We start from the raw sequence: 17,795 nt of genomic DNA, 5'->3' as shown, positions 1-17,795 counted from the left end.
ATATGAATGAAACTAAAGGACGTTATGCTAAGCAAAATTAGCCAGGTACAGAAAGACAGATACCACGTGATCTCACTTACATGTAAAATGGGGTGGCGGGAGGGGGGAGGGATAGCATTAGGAGATATACCTAATGTAAATGACGAGTTAATGGGTGCCACCCACCAACATGGCACATGTATACATGTGTAACAAACCTGCACGTTGTGTACATGTACCCTAGAACTTAAAGTAAAATAAAAAATAAAAAATGAGAAGTCAGCATTACAGAAACAGTATATAAAGGTGGTTACCATAGGACTAGGGGAAGAGGATGTGGAGAAAGTATAAATGTTGATCAAAGGATGTACATTTTTCATTTAGACTAGAGGAATAAATCTTAAGATGGATTAAAGACTTAAATGTAAAATCTAAAACTATAAAAACTCTGGAAGACAACCTAGGCAATACCATTCAGGACATAGGCATGGGCAAATATTTCATGATGAAGACACCAAAAGCAACTACAACAAAAACAAAAATTAACAAATGGGATCTAATTAAACTAAACAGCTTCTGCACAGCAAAAGAAACTATCAACAGAGTAAGCAGACAGTCTACAGAATGGGAGAAAATTTTTGCAGACTATGTATCTGACAAAGGTCTAATATCCAGAATCTATAAGGAACTTAAATGAGTTTACAAGAAATAAAAAAACCCATTAAAAAGTGGGCAAAGGATATGAACAGACACTTCTGAAAAGAAGACACACATGCAACAAACAAGCATATAAAAAAAGCTCAATGTCACTGATCATTAGAGAAATGCAAATCAAAACGACAATGAGATACCATCTCACACCAGTCAGAATGGCTATTATTAAAAAGTCAAAAAATAGCAGATGCTGGCAAGGGTGTGGAGAAAAAAAGAATGCTTACACACTGTTGATGGGAGTGTAAATTAATTCAACCGTAATGGAAGACTGTGTGGCAATTCCTCAAAGACCTAAAGACAGAAATACCATTCAACCCGGCAATCCCATTACTGGTTGTATACCTAAAGGGAAATACGTTGTTCTATTATAAAGACACATGCACACATATGTTTATTGGAGCACTATTCACAATGGCAAAGACATGGAATCAACTCAAATGACCATCAATGATAGACTGGATAAAGACAATGTGGTAAATATATACCATGTAATACTATGCAGCCATTAAAAAAAAACAAGATCATATCCTTTGCAGGGACATGAATGGAGCTGGAGGCCGTTTTCATTAGTAAATGAAAGTTGATTAAAAAAAACTGAGGAAGACACAAATAAATTGTAATATATTTCATGTTCATGTGTTGGAAGAATTAATATCGTTAAAATGTCCATACTACCCCAAATAATCTACAGATTCAGTGTAGTCCCTATCAAAATTCTAATGTCAGTTTTCACAGAAATAGTTAAAAATCCCAACATTTGAATAGAATAAAAAAGACGCTAAATGGCCAAAAAAGACGCTAAGGCAGGAACAGAAAACCAAATACCACATGTTCTCACTTATAAGTGGGAGCTAAATGATGAGAACACATGGACACATAAAGGGGAACAACACACACTGGGGCCTATGGGAGGGTGAAGGGTGGGAGGAGGGAGAGGATCAGGAAAAATAACTAATACATACTAGGATTAATACCTCAGTGATGAAATAATCTGTACAACAAACCCCCATGACATGTTTACCTATGTAACAAGCCTGCACATCCTGTACATGTATCCCTGAACTTAAAATAAAAGTCAAAAAAGTCACACATTAGGAAATGAAAAAAGTAAATGTATTGTATATTTCAAAATTGCTGAAAGAATAGCTTTTTAACTTTCTTACCACAAAAAAATGATAACTGGGTGACGTGATGGTTATGTTAACTAGCGTGATTGAATCTTTCTACAATGTTTATATAGATCAAAACATTGTTTTGTACCCCATGAATAAGCACGATTTTTGTCAATTAAAAATGAACAAATTTTTAAAAAGAAAAAAGCATACTACAGAACAAGATCCTTGATGAACATAGATGCAAATAACTTGATCAAAATATTAGCAAACTGAATGCAACAGCCCATTAAATGATCATGTACTATGACCAAGTGGGAGTTATCCCTAGGATGCAAGGATGGTTCAACATATGCAGACCAATAATGTGATACACCACATGATCTGAGAAGGATAAAAATCACATGATCATCAAAAGAGATTCAGAAGAAGCATTTGACAAATTTCAACACCCTTTCATGGTAAAAACTAAAAAAATAAAACAAAAGCTAGGTATAGAAGTTGCTATAACTTGAAGGTTTGTCCCCTCCAAAGCTCATGTTGCAATTTAACTGCCATTGTGACAGAATCGGGAGGTGAGCCCTTTAAGAGGTGTTTAAGTTATGAGAATTTTACCCTTTTAAATGCATTAATGCTGTCATCTCAGGATTGAGTTCATTTTAAACATGCAGGTTCTGCCTCCTTTTCTCACTTATTCTCTCTTTGTGCCATGTGATACCTTACAGCATGTTATGATGCAACAAATAAGACCTCACCAGACAGCTCCTCAATCATGAACTTTCCATCTTCCAGTACTGTGATCCCATAAGGTTTATGTTCATTATAAGTTACCCAGTCTGTGGTATTCTGTTATAGTAGCACAAATGGATGAGAACAGAGGAAATATACCTCATGATAATAAAGACTACTTGAAAATCCCACAGCTAACATCATATTCAATGGTGAAAAACTAAAAAACTTTCCTGTAAGATCAGGAATAAGACAAATATGGCTTCTCTTGCCACTTGTATTTAACACAGCACTAGAAGTCCTAGCCAGAGAAATTAGGCAAGAAAAACAAGTAAAAGACATCCCAATCTGAAAGAAAAAAGTGTTTACAGATGACATTATCTTATATGGAGAGTACCCTAAAGACTCCACATGTCAGGAAAATCTGTTAGAACTAATAAACAAATTTACTAAATGTTGAAGGATATAAAATCAACATACAAAAATCACCTCTGTTTCTATACACTAATGATAAACAATCTGAAAAGAAAATTAGGAAAGAAATCCCATTTATGATAACATCAAAAGAAATAAAATACTTAGGATATGCTTAACCAAGGCATTGAAAATGTATACACTGAAAACTACAAAATGTTCATGAAGGAAATTAAAGAAGACACAAATAAATGGAAAGATCCAGTATTCATGAATTAAATGACTTAATATTGTTAAAATGCCCATACTACCCTAAGTGATCTGTGAATTCAATACAGTACATATCAAAATCCCAATAGCATTATTTACTAAAATAAAAAAAAACCCTAAAATTCATATGGAACCACAAAAGACTCTGAATAGCCAAAGCAATCTTAAGAAAAAAGAACAAAGTGGAAGAATCACATTTTCTCATTTCTTATTTATTTATTTATGTATTTATTGAGAGAGAAGATCTCACCCTGTTGCCCAGGCCAGAGTGCAGAGACATGATCATAGCTCACTGCAGCCTCATACTCTTGGGCTTGAGTGATCCTCCCACCTTAGGCTCCTAAGTAGCTAGGACTATAGGTGTGTGCCATCATGCTTGGCTAATTTTTAAATATCTTTGTGGAGAAGGAGTCTTTCTATCTTGCCCAGGCTGGTCTCAAACTCTCGGCCACAAGTGATCCTCCAGCCTTAGCCTCCCAAGTTGCTGGGATTATAAGCATGAGCCACTGCACCCAGTCCCACAGGTCCTCATTTCAAAATGTGTAACAAAGCTACAACAATTAAAATAGTATGGTCCTGACATAAAACAAATATATAGGCCAATGAAACAGGATAGAGAGCCCAGAAATAAACCTATGCATAAATAGTTAACTCATATTCAACAGGGGTGCCAAGAATAAATACACAATAGAAAAGAGGCCACTCAACAAATGATGTTGGGAAAACTGGATATTCACATATAAAAAAATAAAATTGAATTCTTATACACAAAAATAAACTCAAAATAGATTAAACTTTTAAACCTAAGATCTGAAAACTGTAAAACTCGTAGAAGAAAACATAGCAGGAAAGCTTCATGATACTGTTCCTGACAATGATTTCTTGGAAATGACTCCAAAATTCAAACAAGAGCAAAAATAGACAATTGAGACCATATCAAACTAAAAAGCTTTGGGAAAAAAAAGGAAGCATTCAAGAGGGTGAAAAAGCAACCTACAGAATGGGAGAAAATATTTCCAACTATATATCTAATAAATGGTTAATATCCAAAATATATACGGAACTCCTGCAACTTAAGAAGGCATGCAAATGGCCAACAGGTATATGAAAAGATGCTCAATATCACTAATCATCAGAAAATTCAAATAAAAACTAATGAGGGCCGGGTGTGGTGGCTCATGCCTGTTATCCCAGCACTTTGGGAGGCCAAGGTGGGTGGATCATGAGGTCAGGAGATCAAGACCATCCTGGCCCACATGGTGAAACCCCATCTCTACTAAAAATACAAAAATTAGCTGGGCATGGTGGCACATGCCTGTAATTCCAGCTACTTGGGAGGCTGAGGCAGGAGAATCACTTGAACCAGGGAGTCGGAGGTTGCAGTGAGCCGAGATCACGCCACTGCACTCCAGCCTGGTGACAGAGCGAGACTCCTTCAAAAACAAACAAACAAACAACAATAAAAAACTGTAATGAGATTATCATCTCATACCTGCTAGAATGGCTATTACCAAAAACAAAAACAAAAACCACCCAAATCAAAAGATAATAGGTGTTGGCAAGGATATGGAGAAATTAAAACCTTTGTATATTGTTGGAATGTAAAATGATATAGCTGCCATAGAAAACAGTATGAAAGTTCCTGAAAAAATTAAAAATATAACTACCATATGATCTAGCAATGCCACATCTGAGCGTATTTTAAAAATTTGAACTCAGGATCTCAGAGTCCACACTTCCATGTTCACTTCAGCACTATTTACTATATCCAAATATGAAAACAACCTAAATGTCTATTGATGAATGATGGGATAGAAAATGTGGTATTTGTATACCTGCGTGTGCGTGTACACACACACACACACACACAAACACACACTATTCGGCCTTATAAAGAAGGAAATCCTGCCATATATAACAACTTGAATGAACCTGGATAAATTTATGCTGAGTGAAGTCACAGAGAAAATATTGCATAATTCCACTTCTATGAAGTAACTAAAATAGTCAAACTCATGGAAACAGAGAGAAGAATGGTGATTGCCAGGGCATGAAAGGATGAGAGAATGGAGAATTGCTATTCAACAGGAATAAAGTTTCAATTATGCAAGATGAATAAGTTCTAGGGACTTCCTGTAGTACTTCCTGCCTATAGTTAACAATATATATAGTATACTTAAAAATTTTGTTAAGCAGGTAGATCTCATATTAAGTGTTCTTACCACAATAATTAAAATTAGGAAAGGCAAATAAAAGGATACCACTTTCATTTGTTTTTTTTTCCTTTGGAATAAATGAATTCATCACAAAGCATCTACTACGTACTTCTACATAGCATGTGTTAACTAATTGAAGTGTTGGACATGTTTTTTCAGGGAAGAGTGGAAAGAAATTCTAAATCATTCAGAAAAGGTCAGAAAATAAAAGCTATACTTAGATTGCAAGATGAAATACTGGAAGAATGATAGGGGATATGAGTTTTTGATGCTTCTAAATCAGTAACTCTTTCCTGACTTTAGTGGTGGTAGTATCAACCCATCCTATTTTACTTCCTGCAGTAGAAATGTTGTTGTCAGAATAACATTAACAAGCAGGAAGATTAAAGTCAATTGGACGTTGGCTGTTTTATTGATGCTCATACTGCTCTTTCTAGACATGTTTAATTTATCCTATGCAGGGAAGACTGAGGAATTACTTGTGTGTGCTTATATATTACACACACACATATATATAGCTTAAGTTGAGAAAAATAAATTGAAAATCAGGGTACACTTTATAAAATGTAAAATGGAACATGAGATTTAAAAATCTTTAAAAATAAACATCTGTATTTGTAAATGTCAGGATAAATAATGCAATATTTACTAAATTTTTGTCTACTTGTGAATAGTCAATCATGCACACTAATGACATTTTGGTACATGTACATCTGTCTTCTTAGATGCTAAGCTTGTACCTGAAATTATTATTCTCTTTTGTAATTCTACCATTTAGTCTCCAAAGATCTCTTTTTATATATAGGTGGTACCACAACCAGAGTATCTCAGTTAGTTGACAAGAAACTCCAGAGTTAGATTCCTTTATCTCTTGCAAATCACAAGCAATACTGTAGATTCTACCCTCTAAAATGTTTTAATGGAACATATTTCCTATTCTCCATTGCCACACAGGACTAATTTGGAGACTAAGTGTGGTCCAGGTGGCAGGTCAAGCAGGGTCTGAAATAGTCCTTGGTCTTTCCCTAGTCATTTTGTGCATCACCGCTAGATTAATTTTTTTTAAAGCTCAGTCTCAGACTCTAGAAAAAGCAATTCCGGAGCTAGATCCATAATGAAACTGGCAGGCCATATGCAAATAAGACAGTTTTTATTAGCTGTCTTATTTGCAATAAGGCCATGTGCAAATAAGATAATTTTTCTGAGAGGTTAAATGAGGATACTATGTCTTTTAGATTTGTTGTAAAATTTGACTACAATTTTGTTAGAAGTATTTTACACAGGATCTGACATATCATGGAGTCTTAATAAACATCAATCTCCTGCTTGCATGTTCTTCCCTACTCAGCATATATGAATGAAACACCAGCTACTACTAAAAAAGGTCTAATACGGCTTTTTATATCTAATCTCAGGCAGGTCAAAACCTCATCTTTTACTATTTCTCCAAATCTTAAATTTCTTCAAAACCAAAAGCATTGCTATCCCCCCTGAACTGCTGCCTCTTTTATCAACACAATTCATTTGCTCATTCATTTCTGTTTCCCTCCATGTGGGTTAGCCATTCTTTTGCCTCTCAGTTGCTACATGTCTTCTTTCTCACCTTCCAAAGCCTTCTCAATTGTCACATATTTCATAAACCATTCTATAGCAGCATCTATTTTTACTCTGACTGTCATGTATATTTTTTGTGCTTGTTAATTTTTCTTATTGTATTTATCATGATTTTAGTATTTGGGGATAGAGCATAGTAGAGAGTTTAATAGAGTACAAGATACATCGAATTTACTACTGACACTATCTAACCTTCATCACATACTCAATATATGACCTTGGGTAAGTCACTTAACCTCTGCGCCTTTCCTCATTTATGAAAGAGACTCTGTAATAATACCTTTTGTGATTGATGTTATGGGTTGGATTGTGTGCCCTAAGAAGGTACATATAAGTCCTAACCCTTAGCACTTCAGAATGTGACCTTATTTGAAAATAATGTCATTGCAGATGTAATTAAGATGAAGTCATACTGGAGTGGAGTGGGCTCTTAATCCAGTGTGACTGGCATCCTTACTAGTAGAGGAGAAAGACACACAGAGGGAAAATGGCATGTCACTATGAAGGGAGAGATTGGAGTTCTGTTGCCATAAACCAAGAAACACCTGGGCTACCAGAAGCTGGAAGAGGCAATAAAATATACTTCCTTAGAGGCTTTAAAGAGAACATGGACCTGCTGACACTTTGAATTTGGACTTTTAACCTCCAAAAGTGTGAGAGAATATATTTCTCTTGTTTTAAGCCCTCAGGTTTGTATTATCCTGTTCTCATAGGTCAAAGAAACTAATACAGTTGATGTGAAGTTTAATTAATTAAAAATTTCAGAAGATTGCCCAAATTACAGTATTCAACAAGTCTTAATTTTCATTACCTGTGTTATTTATTCTGCTATGATATAAACTCCTTGAGCTCAGGAACCATATCTTACATTGGTCTCCCCAATATATATTACACAAAATAAAATAAATAACTACTTATAAAATGTGTTTTGAATAAATAGTATATTGATTTTTCTTAATTATTCAATCCTCTATAGGAAACATTGGAAAAAACAGAATAGTTGATATATTGCTCGAAACCTATGGGTTTAACCTAAACCATAAGTTAGCCAGAACCTATTATTTAGAAAATTGTTTTCTGTGCAAAAATGAATAAGATTAAGCATATTTGTAATTGTATACTAGTCAATTATTTGAAAAACAAATGAAGTTCTAATAAAACTAATCATGACTTGATATCAAATTAAACTTTACATTATCTTTTTTGGAAAATAATTGTTCATCCCTTTCAATGTAATGAAAAATATTTGAAATACTTATCTTCTTTTTCTGTTGGTTGAAATTATCTATGATGACACCAATGAACAAGTTCAAAGTGAAGAATGACCCAAAGATGATAAAGATGACAAAATAAATATACATGTAGAGGCTATATTCATATTTGGGCTGCTTGTCTACCTATAAAATTTACAAAAGTTAGCATTATATGGACAATAACATTCATTATTTTCTTTTTCACATGGTTTGACAAGGTAATTCAAACAGTGCTATTCTAGGTAAACATAGGATTTAAGAAGCCATAGCATTGTTGAGGTTTAACATAATCACTCTTAACAATTTATTCAACATGTATTCATTACATACTTATTATTTATTACATACTTATATAATAAATAATATAATCTTCAAATAACTACAAAGGGCTTAATCATATGCATATTTGTGCTCATATTGGTAGGAAAATTCAATAACTAAGTGACATACTATGATTTCCAAAAGTACCGTAAATGAGACATTATCATATTTATATACATTTTGCCATGTATTTTCATTTGATTCCAAATATGTCTTTATTAGATTTTATAAAAATATTACCTACGGAGTAATCATTAAAGTTTCTTAGCATGGAACTTATTCCACATAAACTCATCCAAGGTGTTTTAAAATGTAAAAAGAGTAAAAGCTATACATTAAAATTATTTTATTTTTATTTTGATAAGTGAATATTTACTGAGCATTTAGTAATGCCAGCCTGCACTAAGTGCTCTGCTTCTATTTTCTTGTTGGGTCCTCACAACACTATGGAGTACGCATTGGATGATTATAGACATTTATTAGACAAATGATAGATTCACTAAATTATAGACAAATAAACTAAGTCTCAAGAAGGTAAGGTAATTTGCCCAAAGTCAGTTGTAGAGCTTGGATGATGTGGTACAGCTAGAATTTGAATCGGGCTCTATCTCCAACTGCTGTACTCACAACCACTAGGCTACTATCATGTGGATGTTCTTCATTGTCTGTGTGAGTCCCAAGGGCTTCATGAAGTTATAGTTTGGAAATCACTGAAATAAACTAAGAAGCTTTTAAAAATAAAGTTTAGTGCTAAGATAATCAATACTTACATTAACAGAATCCACTGCTGCATACATAATAATTGTCCATCCCTTAAACGTTGCCTTTAAGAATAACATTAATAGAATCTGAATGTTAAGCTCATATTCTAAAATAGCCATAAACATAGTTTTGTCTGTTTAATGTTACCACAATTATTAAGTAATACTAGTAAGTTTTGCTGTATTCAACATGTCCATTTAATATAAAGATTTTTTTTTTAAAAAAGGACATATGCCCAAGTAACATTCTAAATCTTAGTCCTGGTTAATTATTTCCAAATTGTTACAATTGCCTGTGAATTTTGCACATAACCTTTTATTTTTTAAAGGTGAAGGAAAATTTTATGAATAAGACAGGAAACATCTTTTCTCCATTTTTTAAAGGGTTTTCCATGCCTGTAGGAAGTTCCTCTCATCCCTTCATAGTGTGAAGCAGGAAGTCTAAAAACGTTCGTTTTTGAAGCAATATTTGAATGATGCAAGATGGGAGTCCACATGACACCAAAGAATCAATTATAAATTAATAACTCAAATGCAACAGAACCCATGCTTCTCATTCATGCAGGAACACATTCTAGGAAAGACCAACACTTTTTTTTTTTTTTTTTTTTTTTTTTTGAGACAGAGTGTCGCTCTGTAGCCCAGGCTGGAGTGCAGTGGCGCGATCTTGGCCCACTGCAACCTCCGCTTCCCGAGTTCACGCGATTCTCCTGCCTCAGCCTCCTAAGTAGCTAGGATTACAGGCGCCTGCCACCACACCTGGCTAATTTTTTTGTATTTTTAGTAGAGATAGGGTTTCACTATGTTGGCCAGACTGGTCTCGAACTCCTGACATCATGATCTGCCCAACTCGGCCTCCCAAAGTGAAGAGATTACAGGCATGAGCCACTGCGCCCAGCCAAGACTGGCACTGTTTTAAAAACCACACAGTATGTTATCTTCAATTTATAATTAATAGACTATTTAAAGAATAACTTATATCCTTTGACCAATATCTATTAAAATACCAAGCATTCATGAAAGGGGACACTTACAACTTGAAGCAGAGATAGGTAACCAAGTCCGACATTATCAAAGTTCACTTTCAGGTTTTTCCATCGCACATTTTGACTAACATTCATAAGGGCAAAACATTCGGAACGATTTGGAACTTGAGTTGCAGGAAACCGTGACCCATCTGTGGTGTTAATACACTCGTAGAACTTGCCAGCAAACAAATTTACTCCCATGATGCTGAATATCAGCCAGAATATAAGACACACAAGTAGCACATTCATTATGGAAGGAATTGCTCCTATGAGTGCATTCACAACCACCTAGTATTCAAAAGAAAGAAAAGCATGATTAGGATTAGTAAGATGTTAAATAGGCAACATGAAAGAAATGCCATGCAGACATAAATTAGAAAAGCCGCCTTTAAATATCTAAGACACCAAACCAACCAACTGACTCATGTTTATTAAATGCCTACTCTACACTCAGCAGTGTGCCAAGCAAGACGAAATAAGACATGAACTCTGTGATCACAAGGCTTACAAATTGCATGATTATCACACAATAAAATTATTAGCAAAATATAAGGCAAAATAACTAAGATAATATAATAGCTTAAATAAATGTAAAATAAAAATAATAAACCAAAACCTGTTATTGATAAGGTAAACCTGTAAAATCTGTACACTCTGGAAAAAAAAGAAATGTATAAACATAAGTGAAAAATATATATTTATATACATTTAAATGTTCATGATCCTATTATTACCACCATTAAAGATTCCCCCATAGAGAAACTATTGGTGTATATCAGCTGGAATTATGACTGGATGTCATTTTAATTTAATTTAATTATTTCCTTTTCTTATTCTCTTTTTTTGAGACATTGTCTACAAAAGGATTGAGAATCTTTAAATGGTTTGAATCCTTTAGATTTGGCTGGTTCTACGAAATAAGAGCAATCTTTTAAAATTTATTATTATTACTCTAAATACTTTATATGTAAGACTTTGACTAAATATATATAGTGCTGGCCTCGGTTAAGGCAAAAATTAGGAAGAGTTTTTCTTTAATCCTTTCTTTATTTCTGCTTTTCAGCATTTGTACTGCTATTGATCACCAGTTTGTCTTGCCACTCCAGTTTTCCTCCAGGGCAATTGCTGTAGCATTTAACACTCTCCAGATTTTCTCATTTACTTAATCCTTCAAAACCTACCTGTCATCTTACACTTCAGCTTGAGCTCCCATTCAAGTACAAATGTGTTAAAGATTAACCTGTTAGGGAAGGAGCACTGGGATCCTTCTTTTCTGCAATGTATTAAGCAGGTTCTCAAGATGCTTTAAAATAGAGAAATACTAAGGATCTCTGACTAATAATCAGATCATCTAGGGAGGACGTTTGCAAACATTTTTGTAAATATTTTTAGGCTTTGTGGGTTCTATCTCCTTTGCAACTATTCAACTCTGCCATGGTAGTCATAGGTCATACATAAACAACCTGGTATGGCTGGGTTCCAAGAACATTTTCTTTACAAAAACAGGCTGGGGTTTGTTGACCTTTGGTCCAGAGCAATGATTATCTGGAGTTCATGGACCTGTAGAGGTTCCCTGGGGGCATGAAATTATATAACAAACATTATGGTTGTGCTGTCTTTCTGGAAAGACCATTCTTATTTTCATCAGATTCTTATAGTCTATGTGACCTCAGAAAAGATTAGGAGGAATAGGAATAGAAAATGAAGTTCAAAGTAGCCAGCTCTTAATAGAGCCTACCTTTTCATGCTCATTTCCTGCTGCCCTCCCCTGCTATGTTTATCACCTAGGCACACTGATACATCTAGTCACTGACCAAGCACATCTTGCACACTCTATTCTGTGCCTCCCTACCATGTGGTATCACTGCCTTGAATGCCTATCTGCCTATGATTTGGGGCTTACTCTTCAGTCATGAAATGTCTGAAATGTCACCTCCTTGTGATGTCTTCCCAGACTTCCCTGGATAGCCACTCCCTCCTGTATATTCCTGTATCATTATGTGCCCCTGTCTGTCTCTCTTGTAACCATTGACCCTACTCACTCTTTGGGGACCGGTGTCTATGTACCACTGTACTCTGTGTTTTTTATACCACAACACCTGACACATAGTCGGTGTTTAAAATGTTTTTCTAAAAAATGTGAGTAATGATGGAATCATGGGTCTCTGAGAAAGACAGGCACCTATTGGTCTGATGAGAAGCCAGTTGGGAAAGCTAAAGAGCCTAAGGACTCAAACAAGATGACCACAATATGCCTCAAATGCATTATTTCATTATTTCATTTATCCTTCAAAATTAGGCCTGCGGCATGAATGTATGTCTATTTTTGCATAGTTAACAAATGTAACTAAATAGACATTTGCCCCTCAAAATATACTAAACTATTCTCCTGCATCCAATTCACCTGTAATACAGTTAAAGAACAAAGAGCAAACAGAGTTAAATAGTGGGCTGGCTTAATCACTGAAGGAAGTGGTTTTGTAGGGGAAAGTTCTGATAGATTGTAACATTCTATTGATGCTCAAAAAATTAAGTTAATATCAATGAATTCTAATACCACCTTTCTGCACAAAATGAAACTTGTAATTTTCAACTTGTAGATAGAATATTTTTGAATTGTGCTTATGAACTTTTTTGTATAATCATGATCTTTCTTATATAGTTGGAAACCATTATACACTGGATACTTAAAATAGCAGAGATTGCAGTCATAATTAGGTTTGTAGGGATAACAGTGAAGATTTGGTAGGCTGAAAGATCTCTAATGTTCTCTTGAGGCTGGTTAAAACCCAACTTTCTTATCCCCATCCTGGAGTTTCTGACTCAGTAGGTCTGGGGTGAGATCCAAGAATTTACTTTTTTTTTTTTTTTTGATACAGAGTCTTGCTCTGTTGCCCAGGCTGGAGTGCAGTTGCATGATCTCAGCTCACTGCAACCTCCGCCTCCCGGGTTCAAGCTATTCTTCTGCCTCAGCCTCCCTAGTAGCTGGGACTACAGGTGAGCACCACTATGCCCAGGTAATTTTTTGTATTTTTAGTACAGATGGGGTTTCACCATATTGGCCAGGCTGGTCTCGAACTCCTGACCTCATGATCCGCCCGTCTTTTTAATAAGTTTGTAGATAATGCTAATAGCTGGTCAGTAAACCACACTTAAAGTATCAGTAAGCTGGACTAATCTCCATGTTAAATTGCTCAGAGATGGTAAGGTACGGAGGCAGTTAAGTAAACAAATAAGTAAAATACAATACAATGAGGATTTTAGGTGTCTGAACAGAGGGAGAATATCCAGTTATGTCTGCTGGTGGACAGACAAGGCAACTTTAAATTGAGCCTTAAAGGACAGATAGGTGTTTGTCTGATATACGGACGGGTTAGGATTGGGGCAGGGCAGGGGAAGGATTCCAGAAGAGAGGCATAAAATAGCAGGTATAAATCTGGAGAAGAAATTTTAGAAGAGTATGAACACATGAGGATATGGACTAATTACAGAAAATAAAGTTGTTGTCCTCCGTGTCTGTTACAAAGTTGCTGGTTTAATACAATCCTTAAAGCTAGGTTATGGTAGTTGTTATTCATTATAACTTGTTTGTCTCTGCTAATTGAGTATCTTTTCAGGCACTCTGCAGCCTAAGTGCAAATTAAGTAAACTCTCTAAGCTTTAGTTTTCTCAAATATAATTTAGTTATAATTCCACTTACTTTGCAAATGTTATTTTAAAGGTGAAATTAAATGTGATGGCTGATGCTGTCTCACTTACCTATCTTTTCTAATGCTCCTTACCCAGGTAGTTCCTTAAACAAATATTATTTGAACACCTGGTATAAGTAGGTCTTTGACTACTTATGTATGAGAGATGATGTTAGGACTAATAGTTTCCCCTTTCACTTGGACTTCCTAGCACAGGGAAGATTTCCATTTAATATGGAAAAAGTCACTCATTTGGATCATTCTATTGTTTGACAATATTACATAAAGGCAGGATTACTGTGATTAACTTAGTCCCTTGTTAAACAATATGCACTGAAATACTGTGTGTGTATATATATAGAGGATGCATATATATACTAATATGTACAGTAAATGAAATACTATACATACATATACTATATATGCATATTTTATATATAGTATTTCATATTCTGTATATATTATATAATAGTATATACTAATTAGTATTATACTATTTTTAGTAATATGCCAGTATATACTAATGAGTATTATACTATTTTTGTAATATACTATTTAATTAATGCTATAATTAGTATTTATATATTAGTATGCATATATACCATTAGTATATATAATATGCATATATACTATTAGTATATGTAATATGCATATATATTAGTATATATAATATGCATATATATGCCATACATATGCATAATATATATAGTATATATGCATACTGTATATAGTATATAAATGCATACTATATATAGTATACATATGCATACTATTATATGCATAATATACATATGTATGCATGTGTATATATGTATATGCATGTACACACACATACATAAACAGCCCAGGTATTTATGTAAATAGAAACAACTCATAATTTCTACATACCCATTGTTTTTATATTTTAAACCCCATTAAAAAATAAGAATATTATAAAGTTTAGTATTTTCTTACCCTCATTCCTTCAAATCTAGATAAGGCTCTTAGAGGTCTTAAAGCTCTCAGTGTCCGAAGGGATTTAATGGGGCCAAGATCTGAGTAGCCAAGAGTGTTTGCCACTAAAGTAACCAAAGAAACCTATAAAAATAACATTTTCATTAATTGTGTCAATGAAATGATGAAGCATAAAAGGAAAAAGTCAATTTTGAAACTCACTAAAAGTAACTCAACAGGAACAGTAAGATTGTATATATGGAGTTGTGCAGTCAATGCCTAAAAATAGGGTAAGGTGGATGTTTCTGTAAGGAAATAGATTTAAAAGAAGGTTAACCAAAATAAGAAGAAATAATGTAAGCAAAGTAAGTTGTTTATTCTGTTTGAATAGAAATCATGCATATGCTTTTCACACTTTTGTAATCAATTGTTTTGTAATTGCTTATTAAATCTAAAAATTTAATTAGAACAATGGTGAACATTTTAATTATAAAACTCAGGTCAAAATGAAGTGTGTGATTGTGAAGCTAAGCCCTAAAAGTGTGGTATTCACTCAACTAAATCTATGTCTTAGTATAAATCTTATTAAAAAACATTTTGAAGACTCATGATTTTGAGTTGGGGCAAATTCTCAATGAGATTGCTTCTGCCTTACAATTTCTAAGGATTAGCACCAAAGATCTACCAAATAGTTTTTCATGGGAGAAAAATCACAATTGTACTGAAGAAAGAATGCGAGTAGCTGATCTCATTGGCTTCACAATCAATATAGATATAATAAGAGCTTCATCATGTTAGATAGATCGGCCTCAATTACCATAACCAGTATCCAAAAGAAACTTGAGTTCTTATCGTAAATTATCTTAAGAAAGAACATGAACAGCAATACAATCTATACACATTTCAGTTACACAGCAATGAGCTCCTCAATGACCTTAGATCTGGATCTATAAATGCATTTACTCTCTGAATTAGTTCCATGGAAAATATTCATTTGCCTCACATCCTGTGTAGCAGGAGACGATGTCTAAGAAAAATGTCTGGAATGCAGTTCTTCATTACGAATAAGTTAGTGACTGAGAGATTCAAGTTTTCAAGGGAAGAATAGGAACACATGAGAGCCAACTTTATATATTTCTCTATTTCAGGAGTAGAAAAAGTCATTGTTCACGAAAAGTTCATTGCCGTTACCATCAGAGACAGGTAAACTGATTTATGAAGCAGGAGGTGTTTGAAAGTGCTCATCCTCATGTAGTATTTCCAAATGTCTCACTAAATGTAACATGGCTTTTTTTAATTCCTAAAGCTATGTATTTAGCAGAATAAATTGCTCCTCATGCCACTCTTAAATTTGCCCAGTCATTCACATCCATTATTTTCCACTTAGGAACACTTGCAAATATGTATGCTCCCTCTTTAATCAGAAAAAAAAAATGTTTTTAATGTTTTGCTGTAGTTTGAATGTTTGTCTCTTCTGAAACTCATGTTGAAACTTAATTCCCAATGTAACAGTATTAAGAGGCAGAGCCTTTAAACGGTGATGAGGTCATGAAGGCTCTGCCTTCATGAATGGAATATAGAGTAAGGGCTTAATGGGTTATCATGGGAGTGAGTTAGATATCACAAGAGTGGGCTTATTATAAAACCCAGTTTGGCTCTCAGTGAACACCCCTCGCCATGTGATGCCATGAGCTGCCTTGGGACTCTCCAGTGTGCCCACCAGCAAGAAAGTTCTCACCAGATGTGGACCCTTCACCTTAGACTTCCCAGCTTCCAGAACTTTAAGAAATAAATTTCTTTATTGAATACTTTAACCAATCTCAGGTATTCAGTTACAGCAATAAAAGGTAGACTAAGACTTGTCTGTTATAATTGATACAGCCCCTAAAATACTAATAGGTCTGTTCTCCAAGCCACTGTTAAGTGAGTTTTATGACACGGAATATATGCATATTATTAAGAAGATTATGGTATAGTTTGTAACTGAGAATATATATGCATATATATTCATATCTTTCTATAAACACACATGTATATATACAAATATATGCCTGTACTGATGAACACTGTTTAATCAAGTAAGTTTCAAATAACCCAGAAGCCTGCAGAAATCAGACGAGTCCATTCTCTGCGTAGCAAATAATATAAGCAGTTCTGAAATCTGAATATACAACAGAATCATCTGTAGGGCTTGTTACAACGATTTGCCGCATCCAACCCCAGAGTTTCTGATTCAGTAGGTCTTGGGGTTGGGGGCAGAATTTGCATCTCTTATGAGTTCTCACCTACATGTGCCAAGTTTTCAGTTTTGAGACTATGCTTCAAGAACAACTGCTGTAGATAAGTTTCTATACTTTTCAGGAAAAAAAAAAAAATCAGCCACTCCCCCAAATCTGCGTCCTGAAATTTGCATCTCTATCAGCAAGAATATTGTGTGGAGCTTTACTCTCTGTGCTTTGCATTATATTTGTTCGTTTCCAAAATATTAAATAATATTTCAAATTGGAGTTGTTTATCTCCCTGATTTCTGCACATTACATACCCCTGAACAGTAGGTTATACTCATTGAGAATCATCACTTTAAATTTTCAAATATAAAACAATTTCCATTAAACAACCATATCTCTTAATTTAAAATAAGTTCAATTTTACTTGTAAACCTTCGTTTCTTACACTGAGTGATGAAAATGAGTATATTTATGATAATATTTTAAAGATTTTTAAAACATCTAAAATATTGTATAATTTTTTAAGAGAGAGAC

At 34.3% G+C, this 17,795-nt stretch overlaps 1 protein-coding gene and 1 long non-coding RNA gene across 4 annotated transcripts in view; one reads left to right on the top strand and one right to left on the bottom strand.

Moving 5' to 3' along the window:
• The window catches only part of SCN9A (sodium voltage-gated channel alpha subunit 9), a 179,577-nt gene that overhangs the window by 23,414 nt on the left and 138,368 nt on the right, over positions 1-17,795 (bottom strand). For all 3 annotated transcript variants that reach the window (XM_055291909.1, XM_055291910.2, XM_055291911.2), the window contains 4 exons: positions 15,055-15,177; positions 10,418-10,699; positions 9,393-9,446; positions 8,308-8,445 (listed from right to left, as the gene is read on the bottom strand). In XM_055291909.1, the coding sequence (XP_055147884.1) occupies positions 8,308-8,445; positions 9,393-9,446; positions 10,418-10,699; positions 15,055-15,177 (597 nt within the window). The remainder of the gene's footprint in view (positions 1-8,307; positions 8,446-9,392; positions 9,447-10,417; positions 10,700-15,054; positions 15,178-17,795) is intronic.
• The window catches only part of LOC134731424 (uncharacterized), a 423,644-nt gene that overhangs the window by 288,019 nt on the left and 117,830 nt on the right, over positions 1-17,795 (top strand). The gene's annotated exons all lie outside the window — the stretch shown is intronic.

This window comes from Symphalangus syndactylus, chromosome 9, assembly GCF_028878055.3.
Source record: "Symphalangus syndactylus isolate Jambi chromosome 9, NHGRI_mSymSyn1-v2.1_pri, whole genome shotgun sequence".
Classification (NCBI taxonomy): domain Eukaryota; kingdom Metazoa; phylum Chordata; class Mammalia; order Primates; family Hylobatidae; genus Symphalangus; species Symphalangus syndactylus.
The sequence above is the reverse complement of the archived record's forward strand: the minus strand, read 5'-3'. Positions and strand labels throughout refer to the sequence as shown.